General features: G+C 45.3%; 1 protein-coding gene across 1 annotated transcript in view; it reads left to right on the top strand.

Moving 5' to 3' along the window:
- Positions 1 to 21,908, top strand: part of LOC126251318 (fatty acyl-CoA hydrolase precursor, medium chain-like) — a 177,353-nt gene that overhangs the window by 18,200 nt on the left and 137,245 nt on the right. Inside the window, exon 2 of the mRNA XM_049951647.1 lies at positions 18,497 to 18,628. Coding sequence (XP_049807604.1) covers positions 18,497 to 18,628 — 132 coding nt within the window. The remainder of the gene's footprint in view (positions 1 to 18,496; positions 18,629 to 21,908) is intronic.

The raw sequence follows: 21,908 nt of genomic DNA, 5'->3' as shown, positions 1-21,908 counted from the left end.
CTCAAGCATGGTCATGTGATACCTGACATGCTTAGCTACCTCACCAATACCAGAATTGCCTCTGTTTCAATGAATAATAGAGAAATCAACATTGATCCTTTACGAAGGCCCATCATAGCGAATGGCATCAGAAAGAGATAACTGGCATCTTAAGCTGCCTCAGCATTCAGTCCATTCTCTGATCACCATCCCTGACACCCGTCCCACCCCTCCCCCCCCCCCTCCCCCGCATGTAAGGAAATAGTTTTGTCTGTTTGTCTGTAAATTGTTTTTAAAGTGCCAGAATAAATGAGTAATATTTACGAACGAGGTAACATAATGTCAAAGAAACACAAAATACGTCAGATTGATACGAAAATCCATGTATCAGAATCAAAATGAACAATGGTTTATTTAGACAAAGCTGAATTCTAACACAATATAGTATTGTGTGAATAAATGCCAATTGTTGAACTATTCGGGGAAGCAGAGAATCTTGCTTTGAAAAATACAACTGAGCTTATAAGTTCCGGACCCCATTTCCTCTTGTAGTTAGGAGCCCAATTCTTTGGAAATCCTTTCTCAACCCACTCTTATGCCACTTACACCAAATTTATGAGATTCTTTTGTTCCTTTACTGCCCTTGAGGTCTTCACTGTAATTCTGGTTAGAGCCCCCATTAGGTTACAGGTGAACCTAGATTTCTAAACAAGGTGCTGCTGCTCCTCGATCACTCCTCCTCCGTAATGATTTGTGACAGGCAAAGCCTGGCTCTTTGAGGTGTCTAGAAGAACCAAAGAAAGACTGATCTAGCATGAAGCTTAATGCAGAATATACACAAGAAAAGAACAGTTAGGCACTACATAATGGTTTCTAAGCCAGAAGCACTTCACAGTTCAGAACATTTGCTACTGAATAAGAAAGGAGAAATAGATGAACCAGAGAAGAAGGAAAGAAAAATTTAGAGGACGATCCTCAGATCGAAGAAAAAGAAAGTGTGGTACAGAGAACAAGAGTATAAACGAAGATCTATAATAGCAGGCAAAGAAGTTCACACATATTATACGCAAGACATGGCTGAAATACAAAATTGTTGAGGCTTTCGTGGCCACTTGCTGACAAACTGCCTATTGGCTTCTGTCTCGGGTTCTTCGGCCGCCGTTCATCTAATGATTTTTCTGACGTTTCGCCAGCACGAGTGGCTGGCATTGTCAAAGCTTCACCCTCCATTGCCGGTGGTGAACTGGAGCCGAGCTCGCGGGCGCAGACTATATGTACCTGGCGCGCCAACGTCCGAGGGCTTCTCCGCGGTCATTTCCGGTGCGGTTCTCCTCTTGCTACCTGCGACGGTCGTTCGCTGCAGTACGGGAAGCCAGGATCCGTTTACCTTAAGGCTTTCCTCTTTCTTGTTCAAACTGTTCGCGTGTTTTTGTATTTCTACAGCTTCTCTGAACAAGCGCGTGTGATAGTGGTTCTCTACAGCCAGAACTTCCGTGTCGGCGAATTTTATTACGTGGTCGGTCTCATTCAGTGCGTGTTCTGCCACGGCCGATTTCTCCACCTGCCCCAACCTGCAATGTCGCTTATGCTCCTTGATCCTGGTGTTAATGGATCGTCCAGTCATACCGACATAAACTTTTCCGCATGTGCATGGTATGCGGTATATTCCCGACATTGCAAGTGGGTCTCTTTTCTCCTTCGCCGATCTAAGACACTCTTTGATCTTCCTTGTCGGTTTGAAAATCGTCTTTACGCCATGTTTACGCAATATACGGCCGATTCTGTCCGTCACTCTGGGAATGTATGGCAGAAAGGCCGTACCCGACATTTCTTTTTCTGGTTCCTTACTTCGCCGAGTGTTTGGCTCAGTTACACTTCTAATATAATTTGTGGAGTACCCATTGCTCCTCAGGACAGTTTCCAGGTGTTGCATTTCTCGTTTGAGGTGTTGCGGCTCATATATTCGTCCTGCTCTCGTTACGAGCGTACTAATCATGCCTCTTTTCTGGCTCGGGTGGTGGTTTGACAGTTTGTGCAGGTATCGGTCCGTGTGAGTCGGTTTTCGATACACGCTGTGTCCCAGGTTTTCGCCGTCCCTTGTGACCAGCACATCTAGAAATGTCAGTTTCTTGTCCTTTTCTACTTCCATGGTAAATGTTATGTTGGCATGGAGGCTGTTCAAGTGTCTTAGGAAGTCACCGAGCTGTTCTTCACCATGGCTCCACACCACGAAAGTATCATCGACGTACCTGTACCACACCTTAGGTTTGCAAGTCGCCGAGTCCAGTGCCTGTGCTTCGAATTGTTCCATGAAGAAGTTGGCCACCACTGGACTGAGAGGACTACCCATGGCGACGCCTTCCAGCTGTTCGTAGAAGTCGCCATTCCACGTGAAATAGCTCGTGGTGAGACATGCATGGAAGAGCTTTCTGATGTCTAGCGGGAAAATGGAACCGATGTGCTCCAGAGCGTCACTGAGTGGCACTTTCGTAAATAACGAAACAACATCAAAGCTGACCAGGATGTCGTTTGGTGCAAGTTTCAGTTTCTTCAGCTTCTCGATGAAATGTCCTGAGTCCTTAATGAATGTGTCGGTCTTCCCCACGTGTGGTTGGAGCAGAGAGGCCAAGTGTTTTGCCAGTTTATATGTCGGTGATCCAGGAGCGCTAACGATCGGTCTCAGTGGAACGTTGTTCTTATGGATCTTGGGTAATCCATACAGCCGAGGTGGTAGGGCTTCTGTGTTGCGCAGGTTTCTCTGTATGTCCGCCGGCAGAGAAGACACCTTGATCAATCGATTCGTATTCCGTGTGATACGTTGCGTCGGATCTGCGCTTAGTTTTCGGTACGTCGTCGGATCTAATAGGTCTCGGATCTTTTGCTCATAATCTTCGGTCTTCATTACGACGGTCGCATTCCCCTTATCGGCCTGGCGACTTCTACGAACAGCTGGAAGGCGTCGCCATGGGTAGTCCTCTCAGTCCAGTGGTGGCCAACTTCTTCATGGAACAATTCGAAGCACAGGCACTGGACTCGGCGACTTGCAAACCTAAGGTGTGGTACAGGTACGTCGATGATACTTTCGTGGTGTGGAGCCATGGTGAAGAACAGCTCGGTGACTTCCTAAGACACTTGAACAGCCTCCATGCCAACATAACATTTACCATGGAAGTAGAAAAGGACAAGAAACTGACATTTCTAGATGTGCTGGTCACAAGGGACGGCGAAAACCTGGGACACAGCGTGTATCGAAAACCGACTCACACGGACCGATACCTGCACAAACTGTCAAACCACCACCCGAGCCAGAAAAGAGGCATGATTAGTACGCTCGTAACGAGAGCAGGACGAATATGTGAGCCGCAACACCTCAAACGAGAAATGCAACACCTGGAAACTGTCCTGAGGAGCAATGGGTACTCCACAAATTATATTAGAAGTGTAACTGAGCCAAACACTCGGCGAAGTAAGGAACCAGAAAAAGAAATGTCGGGTACGGCCTTTCTGCCATACATTCCCAGAGTGACGGACAGAATCGGCCGTATATTGCGTAAACATGGCGTAAAGACGATTTTCAAACCGACAAGGAAGATCAAAGAGTGTCTTAGATCGGCGAAGGAGAAAAGAGACCCACTTGCAATGTCGGGAATATACCGCATACCATGCACATGCGGAAAAGTTTATGTCGGGATGACTGGACGATCCATTAACACCAGGATCAAGGAGCATAAGCGACATTGCAGGTTGGGGCAGGTGGAGAAATCGGCCGTGGCAGAACACGCACTGAATGAGACCGACCACGTAATAAAATTCGCCGACACGGAAGTTCTGGCTGTAGAGAACCACTATCACACGCGCTTGTTCAGAGAAGCTGTAGAAATACAAAAACACGCGAACAGTTTGAACAAGAAAGAGGAAAGCCTTAAGGTAAACGGATCCTGGCTTCCCGTACTGCAGCGAACGACCGTCGCAGGTAGCAAGAGGAGAACCGCACCGGAAATGACCGCGGAGAAGCCCTCGGACGTTGGCGCGCCAGGTACATATAGTCTGCGCCCGCGAGCTCGGCTCCAAAGAGTCGTCGCGTGGACGCCGAGCGGAGAGGACCTCGCAGCGCAGCCGCCGACCGCCAGCAGCCGTAGCTCGCCCGCTAGCCCCCCCCCCCCCCTCCCCTCCCAACCGGCCGCGCGCCAGCCGGCCGCTACCAGCGCTCCGCAGCCAGTCGCCCGGGGAGTGCGCATCAGCCGCTCCCGGCGCAGCCGCCCAGCGGCTACCGGCCGAGTGCCGAAGGGTTGAGCCCGCTCCCCTTCGACGCAAAGCCGCGCAACCAGTCGCGGACTGCCGTGAAAGAGTTTCGGCTCGCAGCTCCCGGTAGCCTCCGGTTACCCAACGCCCCCAACGTGATTCTCACGTTCTTTTAGGGACTCCGAGGCAGTACCAGGGCTCCTTCACGGGACCAAGCCCGCGTGCTGCAGGCAATTCTTCTTCCGCACCTCCTTTAGGTGCCGCGCTTGCACGAACAGCGCATGTTAGCGTAAAGTAGGGACCACCCACTTCCATAGGGAACAAGCAACACTTCTCTCGCCTTTCGAGAAAAGTAAAATTGTCGTTTCCCCCTTCCCACCCAATAAATAATCCTAAGTGCGAGATGGCGGACGCTACTAGCACTTCCCCCGCTGTCACCCGCAGCAAGACTGCAACACAAGAGGCGCTAGGATCGACTGCACCCGCCGGAACTCGCGCCCCGCCCGCTACCGAAGGCAAGGGAGCGGCTGGCGACGCTCGACAGCTTGGCGCGAAAGCGCAAAAGCAGCTCGAGTCGCGCCGGCTAATCACCGAACTTTTCGGGGCGGACGTCTCTCCCACAAAAACAAGTACACTTAGCATCACATTACACTCACCTGTCACTGGACAGTCATGCACCATTCTCCCACCGACGCCGCAGCCTCAAGAGATCGAGGCAGCGACGGCGGATGTGGACACAGAAAACTATTACACAGAGCCCTGGCAGGTGGAGGGCCCAAAACGCAGACCCAAAAAAACACCAGCACAAACAAGCGAGCAACCACACTCGCTAGGCAACCGAAAGGCGCTGTTGCCTACACCCACTAGCTCACCTCAGGCTAGCAACATTAACACACAACAAAACGCAAACACAGTTGTGGCGAACAACAACAAAGCACACAAAGCCACAACAGTGCCCACACAACACAAGACTGGTTTCCCCCCAGTTGTTATACAAAACTACGGGAACCTTAGTGCCCTTAACACTGCATTCGCGGAGAGGCACATAAACAGCACATTACATGCAAAGTACTCGGGGGATAGGGCCTCACTGTACGTTGCCACAGACAACGAATACAAAGATCTTCTGACCTTCCTCAAAGATCGGAAGATCGAACATTACACGTACAGAACGCTGGACGAGAGAACCCAGCAGTACGTGATCAAGGGAGTGGACCCCAGCACCCCCAACGAGACAGTACATGCGGCCCTTTGTTATCTGGGATTCGACTGTAAAAGTGCCTCCCGGATGACAGGGTTCCGTACACACGCACCGCTATCACACTACATGGTTGAGTTAGCCGACACGGCTGATTCCCGCGCCATCCTGCAGATAAAGAGCTTTCTGCGGATGGACGTACGTGTAGAACTTTACGAACCACCCAACGTCCCCCAACAATGCAACAACTGCCAGCGGTTCGGCCACTCGGCCCTCCGCTGCGGCCTGGCAACTCGCTGCCGCGGATGCGCTGGCAACCACAGATCCAACACTTGCACACAAACACAACCAAACCAGCGACGCTGTGCCAACTGCGGTGGGCCCCATGCGGCCAACTTCAGACAGTGCAACTCATACAAACAGGCGCTGAAGCGAAAACAAGACAAAAGCAGGGTACTGTACGACATACCACGCCCAAGGCCAGCGCCGAACCCAGTAAGGAACGGCGTAACGTTTGCCACGGTTGCACGCCCTGGCGGAACGGCACAGGCTGCGGAACCTCAGCGCCCTACACACACACGTGAAACAACCGCTGCAACAGCCACACAACAGCCACAGACAACACCTGAAACCCAACAAGCATCGGAACCAACACCTATGCCCCCAAACAACACGACCCCACTCCCGGAAATCACGAGCTGCGAAGAAACGCACCATATACAGGAAAACACATCCACACAAGATCCCCCCGAACCCCAAGCCCAGAGGAGGAATAGACGTACACGCAAACACAGGGCGGGGAACACGAAATCACCACAACAGGCCACGCAGCAACAACAGAACAGCAACACACAGGAAAACAGTCAACAAGACACCGAGACTGTAACTCACACTACCATCCCCCTCACCACAGAAGTAACGCAGGCGCCACAACCTCTGTTACAAAACACAAATGCCGCCCCAAACAACACACCAATACCCGCACAAGCGGCCGCTAACCCCACAACAGCACCTCAGGCTGCCACACCCAACACCAACACATCACCTGGGGGAATATTGGAAACACTATTCCCCCGACACACGACCATTGAAATCCTTACCAAGGTGCTGATGGCCGTCACTACACTCATCACCCAGCTCATGAGCGCCGAACCCGGGCAATACTGGGCTGTCATACACACTGCCATCACAACACTCTTTCACACTCTTACATGAATAATATACCACACCTGGCCCATAACGCAGACCCGCACACACTATCACGGATCCTGTTCTGGAATGCAGACTCGATCCACAACAAAAGGGCAGAATTTGCCGCGTTCATGGAGCGCAAGGGAATCCTTGTCGCGCTACTGAGCGAGACTAAACTTAAACCGCACAAACAATTAAACTTTCCTGGCTACTGTGTCTATCGTACCGACCGACCGGGCGACGCCGTGGCAGGTGGAACTGCAATCGTCATACACAAAGACATTGAGCACACAAACATAGAGCTCCCTGAACTGGAAAAAATCGAGGCTATGGCCGTCAGAGTCAAGTTCAACGGAGCCTACACCACACTGATATCGGTATACAACAGCCGTGTAGGCATTTCAACACGTGATATCAGCACATTACTCAACATCTCACCGCGAGTAATAGTCGCTGGAGATCTGAACGCAAAACACCCAGAATGGAATTCACGTATACGAAATCCCAACGGCAAAAAACTGTACGAACATTCACTTGGCAGAAACTACATTATACTAGCGCCGACTGAACCGACGCACATTCCCTATCAGAGGGGACTCAGGCCAGACGTGATAGACATGGCCCTCATCAAGGGCATTACAACGACACTCAACGTTGCCGTTGAAAACGATCTGCCCTCAAACCACCAACCTGTAATACTATACATTGAGGAAACACTGCAGCACATGGAACAACGCAAGATGTTGGACTACGGGCGTGCGAATTGGACAAGGTTCAAGCAAACGCTCGATAGCCACATCCCACCTATAAACGAAATTAATGAAACAGCACAAATTGACGAGGCAGTAGAAACCCTCACTAACGCCGTCCAGGACGCAATGGCAGGCACCATACCTGATCGCACCTCACAACAACGCAGTGCGGCCCTGCCCCAGGAAATCCTGGGCCTAATCTCAATGAAGAATCGCCTCAGGAGACAATGGCAGCGCACCAGGCGTCCGTACTTCAAACGGCACATTAACAGACTACAGGGCATCATACATGATAAAATACAAACACATAGAACACAACAGTGGAACCAAAAACTCGAAGGGCTGGACACCACACGACCTGGCGTGTGGCAACTAGCCCGACACTTCACCAGGGAGAAAATATACACCCCAACGCTTCAAGGGCCCGACGGACCTGCATACTCAGCGGAAGAGAAAGCAGAACTAATGGCCCGAACACTCGCAGCGTCATTCACACCGAACCTGGTACCATCAGATCCAGTGTTCACACTTGCTTCTGACCAAGAGGTTACACGCATTCTAGCCCAACCATCGCGCGACGACATTCGACATGCTAGCACAGCCGAAGTCTCCTGGGCTATAATGCATTCCACCGCTAGGAAAGCCCCTGGTCATGATGGCATTCAAAACCGTGTCCTCCAGGAGTTCACGGATAAAGCAACTGAGTACCTAACACACATAACGAATGCCATACTAAAACACCAACACTTCCCCGCCTTTTGGAAGACGGCCAAGGTCCTGATGTTCAGGAAGCCGGGGAAAGACCACAGCCTCCCACAAAATTACCGACCCATCAGCCTTCTGAGCTCGCTCAGTAAGATTGTTGAGAAGGTGATTCTCAAACGCATCACTAGGCACTGCATAACAAATGACATCCTGAGACCGGAGCAATTCGGCTTCAGGAATCACCACTCCACAACACAACAACTCCTACGGGTCGTTGAACATATAACACATGGTTTCAACATAAACAAAGCTACAGGGGCAGTGTTCCTGGACATCGAAAAGGCTTTCGACCGTCTATGGCACAACGGCCTCATCCGCAAACTCAGCGACGCGGGATTCCCCGACGGGCTGCTGCGTCTAATACACTCATACCTCACAGACAGGAGTTTCAACACTGATGTGCAGGGAAAACAATCAACACGACACGGTATACACGCGGGAGTACCCCAGGGAAGCATCCTAGGGCCCCTACTGTTTAACCTCTACATAAACGATCTCCCAACCACACACAACACAATGATGGCAATCTACGCGGATGACACAGCCATCCTTGCGCAAGATTGGAAACCATCAAACATTACGTCACGCCTACAGACTGCACTCAGAGTGGCCGAGCCTTGGTTGGAGAAATGGCGTGTTAGAGTAAACGTCGACAAGTGCGAAGCCGTTCTGTTCACTAGAAGACCGAAGCAACTGCGCAAACACCGTTACTGCAGACCAATAACCCCACATGCACGTCCAATACGTTTCCGCGAGAAAGTCAAATACCTCGGTGTCTGGCTGGACCGGAAATTACTCTGGGGGGACCACATACAACACATGACCAACCGAGCTAGCGCGAGGCTCAAACAGCTCTATCCTATGCTCAACAGGCGTAGCACACTGAACAGAAGGGTGTCGAGGTCCATGTACATGACACTTATCCGACCCCTGATGACGTACGCAGCTCCTGTCTGGGGATACGCTGCGCCTACACGCCTGCGCCGTCTGCAGCTCATACAAAACAAAGTACTCAAAATCATAAGCAATGCTCCACGATACACACGCATCGCGGACCTTCACCGGGAATACCGACTTGAGACTCTCACGGAGGTAATCCACAAACTCACCACAAGACTATACAGAAACTCCAGACATTCGCAGAACCCGTTTATTCTGAATCTGGGGAACTACGACCATAACCATAGATGGAAACATAAAAGACCAAAAGACATACTTGTAAGGGCATAACATCTATGGCCAAGTATACGCAAACATAACGGCACAGGCGAGCCCCTGTTAATCAGACGCTATTACTGGATATCCAGCTGAAATACACTGCCGAATAACTGGCACCACACAGGGAAGCCGTACCGTACACCGCATGCAAACAAGCTCCACACATCCCCCACACAGTGAGACGATCTATGGCCGATCTCCCACTACTGTATAACGATCTTGAATGTTCCAGGAATGTAGCAGCTGCAGCCACTGGGATACATCGCCATCGCTTGTCACGGTAATGATGCATGATACCCATACTAACAAATCCAACCTTGCATGAGCTATCGCAGCTAGTAAGCCACTACTGCTCTTACTACCCATCCCACTGTCGCAGAGGTTTTTTTCCCACGGCACGAGCCATGGCACTTTTTTCCCTCTGCTCTTCAAATCGCTACCCTCACTCGCGTTTCGTCCACTATCTATCACCTGATGGACCGTGTTAATGCGTAGCCTTACCCAGACGCACGAACAACATCACAGCCCAGCATCCTGTGATCCACTTACTAGATAACTAACATGTTTTACGGAGGTGACAGTAGAACTTTTGGTTTGGTCACCACGTTGGTGCGGGCGTGGAGGGGCCCCATCTCTATAGCTCGGCTCCAGTTCACCACCGGCAATGGTGGGTGAAGCTTTGACAATGCCAGCCACTCGTGCTGGCGAAACGTCAGAAAAATCATTAGATGAACGGCGGCCGAAGAACCCGAGACAGAAGCCAATAGGCATGGCTGAAATGTTATGGGCACCAGTTCAAAATGAGTGAGTGCAGACTGACATACAAAATTTAAAACTACACGACCATAAAATGGGTTGAGGAAATAAGAAGGGATATTGAAGAAATTGGGATACCCACCAGGGTAGCCGAGCCACTTCCTGGACTTTGGTAGGCGCGCCAGCCCCGGATCGAAACCGCCCAGCAGTTTAACGACGAGGATCGGTTGGCTGGCCAGCCTGGATGTGGTTTTTAGGCAGTTTTCCCCATCCCACTAGGTTTATACTGGGCTGGTCCCCACGTTCCACCTCAGTTACACGATTTGCAGACATTTGATGTTCAAATGTATGTGAATTCCTAAGGGACCTAACTTAAACTAACTTATGCTAAAAACAACACATACAAATGTGTGTGTGAAATCTTATGGGACTTAACTCCTAATGTCATCAGTCCCTAAGCTTACACACTACTTAACCTAAATGATCCTAAGGACAAACACACACACACCAATGCTCGAGGGAGGACTCGAACCTCCGCCGGGACCAGCCGCACAGTCCATGACTGCAGCGGCTTAAACCGCTCGGCTAATCCCGCGCGGCAACACACACACCTATGCCCATGGGAGGACTCGAACCTCCAGTGGGGGGGGGGGGGGGGGGGGGCAGAAATTTTAAAACGTTCGCACTATTCCATGGCTTACACTATTACACTAGACGCAGACAGCTGGGGTACTCTAAATCCGTTTCGGAGGGGGGGGGGGGGGGGGAGGGGGGTTCAGGGTGGCGACAGGGAGGGCATCCGGCCACCCTCTGCAACTAACACTGCCAAATCAATAGTAACACAGCCGACCCCGCATGATGCGGGTCAAAGGCCCCAAGAAAGAAAGAAAGAAATTGAAGAAGTTGGGATCCATCACAGGGTCTTAGCAAAACCAGTTGTAAATCCTAGGTATTTAATTGAATTCACGGCCTTCATATTTGACTGATTTATTGTGTTACCGAAGTTTAACGGATTCCTTTTAGCACTCATATGAATGACCTAACACTTTTGGTTATTTATAGCCAATTGCCAATTTTCGCACCGTACAGATATCTTTTGTAAATCGAGTTGCAACTTGTTTTGATCTTCTGATGACTTTACTAGTCGATAAACGACAGCATGATCTGCAAACAACCTAAGACGGCTGCTCAGATTGTCTCCTAGATCGTTAATACAGATAAGGAACACTACCTTGGGGAATGCCAGAAATCACTTCTGTTTTACTCAATGACTTCCCGTCAATTACTACGAACTGTGAACACTCTGGCAGGAAATCACGAATCCAGTCACATAACTGAGACGACATTCCATAAGCATGCAATTTCACTAGAAGCCACTTGTGTCGTACAGTGTCAAAAGCCTTCCGGAAATCCAGAAATACTGAATCAATTTGAAATCCTTTATCGATATCACTCAACACTTCATGCAAGTAAAGAGCTAGTTGTGTTTCGCAAGAACGATGTTTTCTAAATCCGTGTTGACTGTGAGTCAATAGACCGTTTTCTTCGAAGTAATTCATAATGTTCGAACACAATATATGTTCCAGAATCCTGCTGCACATCGATGTTAATGATATGTGCCTGTAATTTAGTGGATTACTCCGACTACCTTTCTTGAATATTGGTGTGACCTGTGCTCCTTTCCAGCCTTGGGAACGAATCTTTCGTCGAGCGAACGGTTGTATATGATTGTTAAATATGAAGCTATTGCATCGGCAAACCCCGAAAGGAACCTAATTGGTACACAGTAGGGAACAGGAAACTTGCCTTTATTAAGTGATTGAAGTTGCTTCACTACCCCGAGGATATCTACCTCTACGTTACTCCTGTAGGCAGCTGTTATTGATTCAAAGTCTGGGATATTTTCTTAGACTTATTTTGTAAAGGCATTTCGGAAGGCTGTATTTAGTAACTCTGCTTTGGCAGCACTGACTTCTATAGCATCTCCATTGCTATCGCGCAGACAAGGCATTGATTGTGTCTTTCCGCTACCATGTGTGATTGGCAGCACTGGCATCTATAGCATCTCCATTGCTATCGCGCAGAGAAGGCATTGATTGTGTCTTTCCGCTAGCATATGTGACAATGTGTCATGACTTCTACAGAAAGCACGAGGCGTTTTATAGTCTATTAATTCAGTTATCTCAACAAAACGTTTCTATAATTTGAGAATGTGGCCTGAAGGCCATCAGACACAGCAGAATAAATTACACAAGAACACCAATTAAATTTTCATAGTTGTTAACTGCTTTATGTACTGTTATAGGAGTGTTAGTCTTAAATTTTATATGTTCCATTTTGGTCATGTTCGTCAATTATCACAAGACGGAGACAATATCATTTATACAGTCACGTTCAAATCACACGAGCAATTTACTGTAGCAGCACCAGTAAATTTACCAGTTGCTGATTTCTGGTAAACTCTGGATTGAGCCTGGATAAGCGGTATATAGCTGTGCGTCACACTCGACAAATTATCTGTAGCGTGATTACTACATTTGTTAATCTAGACGTTTATCTTGGTCATTACTTTATTATTTTTAAGTAGGTTTAAGTAGGTTCAGCAAGAACATAAAAATACTTTTAGGTGCCTTAACGGTTGTGTCTAAAGTATCTATGGAACGTGCAGTAGAAGAAACTGTAAATATTAGTGGAATCAGGGATATTGTTGTTGCACTTGATGGGACACGGCAACGTCGAGGACATCGTTCCTTGAATGGTGTTGTAAGTGTTACTTCTCTGGAGAATGGAGAAGTTGTTGATGTTGAGTGCTTATCTAAGTACTGCCACACCCGTCATGATATCATAGAAGGAAATATTGAACACCAGCGTTCTAAGAATTACGGTGGTTACAATGGAGGTGTGAAGTGTGATGTGGCTCTAAAAATATTACAGAGGTCGCTGCCCGTTTATAGCGTTAGATATACGAAGTACCTAGGCGATAGGGATCCTAAGGCTTTCAATAAAATTAATGAGTTCAGTGTTTATGGTGGTACCGTGGTAACAAAACTGGAGTGTTGTGGACATGTGACTAGATTGAGGAAGCTACGAAGAGAAATTAAAGGAAAATTGCTATCTGATGGAAAATCTCTGCCTGGCCGAGGCAGATTGATAGAAACTGAAATAGACCTTCTTCAGAGTTATTAAGGACTGGCCATTAGACGAACTACACCTACTTTCATATGTTGTCCACTGATGAATCTTTGCCTGAGCCTGTTATGAATGAAATAAAACCAATTTTTAGAGACGTGAGTGACCCTGTTTTGCTTAGTAAATGTCTTCAACGGAGCACTCAGAATCAAATGAAAGTTTCAACCATTGCATATGAGAAAGATGACCCAAGAATGTTTTTGTAGGAATAATTACATTAAAAGTTTGTATACTAGATGCAGTGATATGTTTCAATGATTGAGTGATAGGAAGGTTGGAAGTCCTGAGAAATTTACGCATGAAATGTGGCTCTAATATGGAAGATCAATTGCTTGCCTGTGACAGACAATGGGTGCATGAAGCTGAAAGATTCGCTCTTCAAGTTACCAAAGCAGCAAGACGTGCTAAAAGAAATGCTAAGAGGAAGCTTGAAGACGAAAAAATGCTGCAGGATGTAGACTATGCTTCAGGAAAGTTATGAGGCACAGTTTTATTGAACTCATATCTTCATTTGCAATTTCCCACAAGTTGTATTTTTCAGAATTCAGGTACAAATATTTCCTAAAGTTTATGAAGCATTGCTCTAATTTTGTTCTGTAACTTGCAATAGTCCATACTTATGTAGTAAACCTAAGCTTTATTGCAGAATCAAATAAATTGTAGGAAAAATAATATTTTTATTAGGAAAAATTATAAAAATTAAATGTAAGATGCGATATTTTTTATCTTTGTAATATACATAACAGGTGGAATTAAATAAGTCTAGTAACTCAGCCATCATGTCATGTATATCTGGTAAAATTTTGGACTCCTTCAAATGTATGATATTGGATTTAATAGTACCTCAATTTGAGGAAGCATTTTGGAAAAAAAAATTGCATCAATTTCTTCGTAATTATTTTTAATAACCCTAATCAGGTTCAAAAATATTGAAAATACTTCTAATTTGTTTAAAAAGTGTGCTGCATTACCTGATATCAACAAAACATCTCTGAAACATACATTATAAACAGTGCCTGAAAGGAATAGGTGTTGATTTTCACATAATATTGAGCCGGAAAGTAACCTGAATCTTTAAAGAATTCCACTTTTAACTCTCACTTGTACAAAGAACCACTATTCTTTATTGGTTTCGGTCTCTCTGACCATCATCCCAGGAAGAAAAGGCAGAAACGTCAGTTGGAAAAGCAATTCATCTTTCTCTTTTTTAGTTGTCCCTAACGTTACAGTCAGTACACCTAGACATCTCTTATATATCATGACCTTAAAAAACTTCATATTGGTCTTACAATAATACCCGACCACGTGCAATGGAACTATGCCTAAGTATTATACATATGTTCATGTAACATTGATGATTTTTAGAAACATGTAAGAGAAAGAAGAATTACATTTCCATATGATGTATTGCTTTTTCTTCCAGTGATGATTGACTGGGAGACCTAAACCGGTAGAGAATAATGGTTTGTTTGCACAGCTGATGATTAAATATGCAGTAGAAAGTCACCCCACAAAAATATTAAAATTGCAGGCGTTGGATATAATCTTCCAGTTTTAAATTATCTAAGGCAGCAGACGTTACAGTTTTCATTGTAACCACCGTAGACAAATCTGTCACTCATTTGTTGTTGTTGTCTTCAGTCCGAAGACGGGTTTGATGCAGCTGTCCAGGCTACTCCATTCTGTGCAAGCCTCTTCATATCCGAATAACTATATGCAACTTACATCCTTCAAAATGTGCTTACTGTATTCATCTATTGGTCTCACTCTACGATTTTTATCCCCCACACTTCCCTTCAATACTAAACTGCTGATCTCTTGATGTCTGAGACTGTGTCCTACCAACCACTGCCTTTTTCCAGTCAGGTTGTACCAAAAATTCATTTGCTCCCCAATTCAGTATCTGATCTTCGGCATTCTTCTGTAGCACCAATTTCGGAAGCTTCTGTTCAACGCCCATGTTTCACTTCCATACATGGTTTCACTCCATAGAAATACTTTCGGTAAAGACTTCCTGGTACTTAAATCTACATTCGACGTTAGCAAATTTCTCATCTTCAGAAACGCTTTTCTTGCCATTTCCAGTCTACATTTCATACCCTCTCTAAGTCGACCATCGTCAGTTACTTTGCTGAGCAAATAGAAAAGTCTGTTTACTGCTTTAAGTGTCTCGTTTCCTAATCTAATTTCCCCAGCATCGCTTTACTTAATTCGACTACATTTGTTGATGTTCATCTTATATCCTACTTTCAGGACCTTGTTTATTCCGTTCAACTGCTTTTCTAGGGCCTTTGCTGTCTGATAGAATTACAATGTCGTCGGCAAACCTCTAAGGTTTTGTTTCTTGTCCCTGAACTTGAATTCCTACTTCAAATTTTCTTTGGCTTCCTTCACCGCTCGCTCACTGGACAGATTGAATAACGTAGGGGATAGGCTACAACACTGTTTCCCCGGGGACTGGGTGCTTGTGTTGTGCCCACCATTTCATCGTCATCCTCATCATTCGTGTCAGTGCCTAGATTGAACTGTGAAAAAAATTGGACTGTGTAATAATTGGGACTAAGTACGGGCGTTGATGACCGCGCAGTTGAGCGCCCACAAACCAAGCATCATCAACTCTGTTTCACTCCCTTCTCAACCACTACCTTCCTTTCGTGTCCCTTGACTCCTACCTACAAGTGCCACCTGGTTCCTGCACTAGTTGCAAATGGCCTTGCACTGCCTGTATTTTACCCTTGCTACGCTCAGAATTTCGAAGAGAGTATTCCAACCAACACTGTCAAAAGATTTCTCAAAGTCTTCTAAGAAAAGTCGTAGGGTCAGTATTTCCTCGCGAGCTACTACATTACTCCAGAATCCAAACTGGTCTTCCCCGAGGTCAGTTTGTACCAGTTTTTCCATTCTCCTGTAAAGATTTCCTGTTAGTCTTTTGCAACCGTGACCTATTAAACTGATAGTTCGATAATAATCACACCTATCGGCACCTGCTTTCTTGGGATCTGGAACTATTTTTCTTCTTTAAGTCTGGGAGCACTTCGCCTGTCTCATATGTCCTGCTCACCAGGTGGAAGAGTGTTGAAAAAGCTGCCTTTCCCTAGGCTAACAGTTGTTGTAATGGAACTTGTTTCGACTTACGTCTTTCAGTGCTCTATCAAATTCTTCTCTCATTATCATATCACCCATATGATCTTCATCTGCGTCCTCTTCCATTTCTATATCGGCCCTGTATCTACCCCTTCTAACTTTCAGCTTTCCCTTTTTTGCTGAAGATTGGTTTCCCATCTAAACTCTTGATATTCATACAGGCCGTTCTCTTTTCCCCCAAAGGTCCCTTTAACTTTTCTGTAGGCCGTATTTATCTTTCCCTTAATGATATGTGCATCTAAGTCCTTGCATTTGCCCTCTAGCCATTCCTGCTTAGCCATTTTGCAATTTCAGTCCATCTCATGTTTTTAGACGTTTGTATACCATTTCGACCGTTTCATTTACTGCATTTTTATATTTTCTCCTCTGGTTCTTTCAGTTTATCCAGGTCCCATTTATTTTATTTCCTACCTTTTTGCAATTTCTTCAGTTTTAATCTAGAGTTCATAACCAATAAATTGTGATCAGAGTCCAAATCTACCTCTGGAAATGTCTTACAATTTAAAACCCTGATCCGAAGTCTCTGTCTTACCATTATACAAGCAACCTGAAGCCTTCCGGTGTCTCCAGGTGTCTACCACGTATACAGCCGTCTTTCGTGATTCTTAAAACAAGTATTAGCTATGATTAAATTATGCGCTGTCGAAAATTCTATCAGGCGGATTCCTCTTTCATTCCTTTCCCACAGTCCATATTTAGCTACATTTTTCCTCCTCTTCTTTTTCCGACTATCGAGTTCCAGTCCCCTATGACTATTAAATTTTCGTCTCCCGTAACCATCTGAATAGTATCTTTTCTCATCACACATTTCTTCAACCTCTTCATCATCTGTGGAGCTACTTGGCATATAAACATGAGCTACAGTGTTGGTTGTGGGCTTCGTATCTCTCTTATCTACAACAATGCATTCACTATGCTGTTCATAGTAGCTTACCTGCGTTCCTATTTTCTTACTCGTTACTAAACCTACTCCTGCATTACCCCTGATCGATTTTATATTTATAATGCTGTATTCACCTTTCCGGAAGTCCTCGTCCTCCTGTCACCGAACTTCACTAATTATCACTATGTCTAAATTCAGCCTATTCATTTATCTTTTAAAATTTTCTAACTTCCCCTCTCGATTAAGGGATCTCACATTCCACGCTACGATCCGTAGAACGTCAGTTTTGTTTCTCCTGATAACGACGTCATCCTGGGTAGTCCCCGCCGGGAGATCCGAATGGGGTACTAGTTTACTTCTGGAATATTTTACCCAAGAGGTTTCCATCATCATTTAACCAAACAGTAGAGCTGTACGCTCTCGGGAAAAATAATGGCTGCAATTTCCTTTGCTTTCCACACAGTACGCAGTGGTATTCAAAGTCCATGGCTTGCTCGGACCGTTAAATTTCTTGCACTGCATACGAAACCCTCTCCACGGTTGCTTCTGGAACATTTTATCGATCGGTACTTTTCTGTCTACAGAGAAAACCGGGGTCTCGAAATTGTCGGTACCAACGCACAAGGCGGTTAGTTCCATAATTCCTTCTGAATGCACTCTGCACTGTTGTGACATATAAACACCTCGCATATTCCAGTACTTCGGAAAATACCGAACTTTGTAAACGAATGGCTCATTTATAGTATCCCTGTATGACTGTGATGTTCGTTTATGGTTTAAAAAAAAAATGGTTCAAATGGCTCTGAGCACTATGGGACTTAACTTCTAAGGTCATCAGTCCCCTAGAACTTAGAACTACTTAAACCTAACTAACCTAAGGACATCACACACATCCATGCCCGAGGCAGGATTCGAACCTGCGACCTTAGCGGTCGCGCAGTTCCAGACTGTAGCGCCTAGAACCGCTCGGCCACTCCGGCCGGCGTGTATGGTTTCAGTTGCAGTGTTTGTACAGGTAACGTTTTTGGCAAATAACAAGGAATGAACTTCCGATATTCATGTTCCAGAAAGATGTCAATAGTTTGTACTCTTACAACTACATTCAAAAGATTATTAGATCGTTAGTAAATTTGTTCTACATCATAGCGCCTCCTGCTTAAGTTTGTTCTCTTTTTACAGAGTCCTGAACCCCCGGAAGCTTGGGAACACATCCGTGATGCCACAGCTCCTGGGCCTTCGTGTTCACAGTTCTCATTAGATGGACTGAAGGGATCCGAAGACTGTCTGTACCTTAACGTATTCACGCCAGAGGTTTGTTGTGCTCACTACACACTTTTGTATAGGGGCAGAATGTGATAGGTCAACAGTATGTCAGCATATTGTGATTCTACTGCATTACCAGTATTCAGGTTTTACAATGCTTTGCACCTATTGCAACAACTGCTTTTCGTGTTTGGAGTTGAAGATATAAGTCGTAACTTGTAGAAATTACTTAACCTGATCAATAAAATAGAACTCTGGGAAATTGGACTCATCAGCAACATCCAGTCTGTACGTTTTTTGGCACTAACTCAAAGCACGTGGATCAGTATGGCTCCACAAAGCCTTCAGTGTTTGGAGGATTCCATACCACCATTTGTCGTCAACGTAATCTAGACGTCATAATGGCCAGAGGGGAAACTACGACTACTAGATAGATGTCTAGGTAGGGGTCTCTGATAGTGAGAATCCTTCACAAACATATTTGAACAGCATGTCATTATGCACACCTCCATCGACATATTTTTGTTAAGCGTTTTCATCATACCTATTTTGAGTACAAACCACTATAGGCATTAGTCAACATCTATTTTACAGAAAAAAATGTGTCCATGCATGAAACATAAAAGCTTCATATATGTACTAAAGCATTAGGAAGTTTCTAATACTGCTTAGACACCGCCTTTCTGAAGATTTTTTTATTTTAGTTACATTAATGTGTTTACCGACATTCACCGATACATTTTACGTCGTTGTTGACATCAGAATACGAAAACTCCTATATCAATAAAGGTATTTTTTATTTAGAGTGAACTGATAGCCTTGAGATATCGAAAGTAGACTGGCATGTGGTGATGCAGAGTTATAAATTAAAGCAATATATTGCACTAAGGTGACAAAAAGTGATAGGATAGCGATATGCCCATATACAGACTTCGGTAGTATCGCGTACACAAGGTATAAAAGGGCAGTGCTTTCGCAGACCTATCATTTGTTCTAAGGTAATTCTTGTGAAAAGGTTTCTTACGTGATGGTGGCCGCAAGATGTGATTTAACAGACTCTGAACGCGGAATGGTAGTTGGAGCGAGAAGCATGGCTCTTTCCATTCCGAAAATCGTTAGTGAATTCAAGATTACAAGATCCACAAAGTTAACAGTGTGCCGAGAATACCAAATTTCAGGCATTACCTCTCACCGCGAACAATGCAATGGCCGAAGACCTTAACGACCGAGAGCAGTGGCATTTACTTAGAATTGTCAGTGCTAACAGACAAGCAACGGAACGTACGACGAACGTATCCGTTTGGACAGTGCGGCGAAATTTGGCGTTAATGGGCTATGGCAGCAGTCGACCGATGAGTGTACCTGCGCTAACACTGCGACATCGCCTGTAACAGCTCTCCTGGGCTCGTGACAATATCGATTGGATCGTAGACGACTGAAAAACCGTGTCCTGGTTTCAGTTGGTAACAGCTGACGGTAGCATTCGAGTGTGGCGCAGAATCCGCGAAGCCATGTATCCAAGTTTTCAAATAGGCAACGTGCAAGCTGTTAGTGGCTCCAAATTGGTGTGGATCCCGTGGAACAACTGAACCGGTTGTTGACAGGAAGTGGTTACATTCGGGTACATGGAGACAATTTGCGGGCATTCATGGACTTCATTTTCCCAAACAACGACGGAATTTTTATGGATGACAGTGCACCATGTCACTGGACCACAATTGTTCGCGACATTCTGGACAATTCGAGAGAATGATTTGTCCACCTAGAGCGCTCGACATGAAACCTGTCTAACATGTCTTTGACATTAGCCTCTCAATATGTATATTCCTTATTGTCGTTTCTTGTTACCAATATTAGTTTATTTCCAAGAATAAGCAGCTTTCACTCGGTTAATACTCGGCAGAAGTCAAACCTCCATTTGGATCGGCCTTCCTTAACTCTTGTGCAGAAAGGTGTGTAGCATACTGCTGCATCCATTTTCAATAAGCTGCCACTCGAATTCAAAAATCTTAGCAGTAATCCACGCGCTTTCAAATCGAAACTGAAGAGTTTCCTCATGGGTCACTCCTTCTATTCTGTCGAGGATTTCCTTGAAAAATTAAGCTGATTCTTATTGTATTGCTGATAGAGTTTACTTAAACTTATGGACTGACTTTTTTTTCAGGTTCATGAACATTTGTTCTTATCTGTTATTACTTTTATGTTGTAAGTTCTTGTACTGACACGTTCCATGACCTTGGAGATTTGCTCCTCAGTTTGGTCCTATGGAACTTGACGTGTAAATAAAATAAATAAAATTTATGGGCCGTAATCGAGGGGTCAGTTGGATCACAAAACCCTGCACCGGCTACACTTAGGAAACTGTGGACGGCTTTAGAGGCAGCGTGGCTGAGACAGGGGACTTCCGACGACTTGTTGAGTCCATTCCACGTCGAGCTGCTGCACTACACTGGGCAAAAGGAGGTCCGACACGTTATTAGGAGGTATCCCCCAACTTCTGTCAGTCAGCTTCTGTACAGTGAGTATCGTCTACCAGTACCCATTAGATTAGAAGACAACACAAAATGTGATGCAACATCTCGAAAGAGCTTACTAATCGATCATTGAATATGTAGGCTATCGGGCTCAACAAATTTAAAACCCTCCCTCCATACGCTTAGTCTACCGTTAGAAAAGTCGATGGGAAGTGTGTAATTACAAGTATTATAAAATTTGAATATACAGCGGAGGAAAGCCTTAGAACTTGCCAACATAGTAATCAGAAATACAATACGGTCGCCATCTAAAATAGGTAATGTTTAGATCGTAGCAGCGTAACAACGGAGTGTTACTATTTAAAGAGTGGACATGGAGGTTTGAACTGTATAGTAATCGAAAAACGGTGTAACGAGTATGGTAAATGCAAACATAATACTTGCTGATTCAGCTAGTGTAATTAAGATCGCGCTAATACACACTGCAGATCGTATACGCTAAATAACTTGTAACATGCTCTAATAGCTATGCCTGGCTCAGCGTGGTCACCAAATTAGTGCCTTTTCTAAATCTTAGGTAACATTAGATTCACTGTACTAAGCTATTACGTTGAATACAGCTTGAAAGCAACGCGTATCTTTTTTACAGCTCTATAACCGAGCCAAAATGTACACAATAAGTACATCAACACGGGAGACGTACAGAAAACAATTTCATTTCAATTAATGTCATAGATATAATTACAATGAATTTTAGATTTAGATGTCAGCACTTAAATGCAGCAAAATTTAGCTGTACTTTTTCAGAAATTTTGTTAGAACACAGTTTCAACACTTGCAAAAGTTTAATTCAA

This window comes from Schistocerca nitens, chromosome 4 (genome assembly GCF_023898315.1).
Source record: "Schistocerca nitens isolate TAMUIC-IGC-003100 chromosome 4, iqSchNite1.1, whole genome shotgun sequence".
NCBI lineage: Eukaryota > Metazoa > Arthropoda > Insecta > Orthoptera > Acrididae > Schistocerca > Schistocerca nitens.
This window is presented reverse-complemented; position numbering and strand designations above follow the sequence as displayed.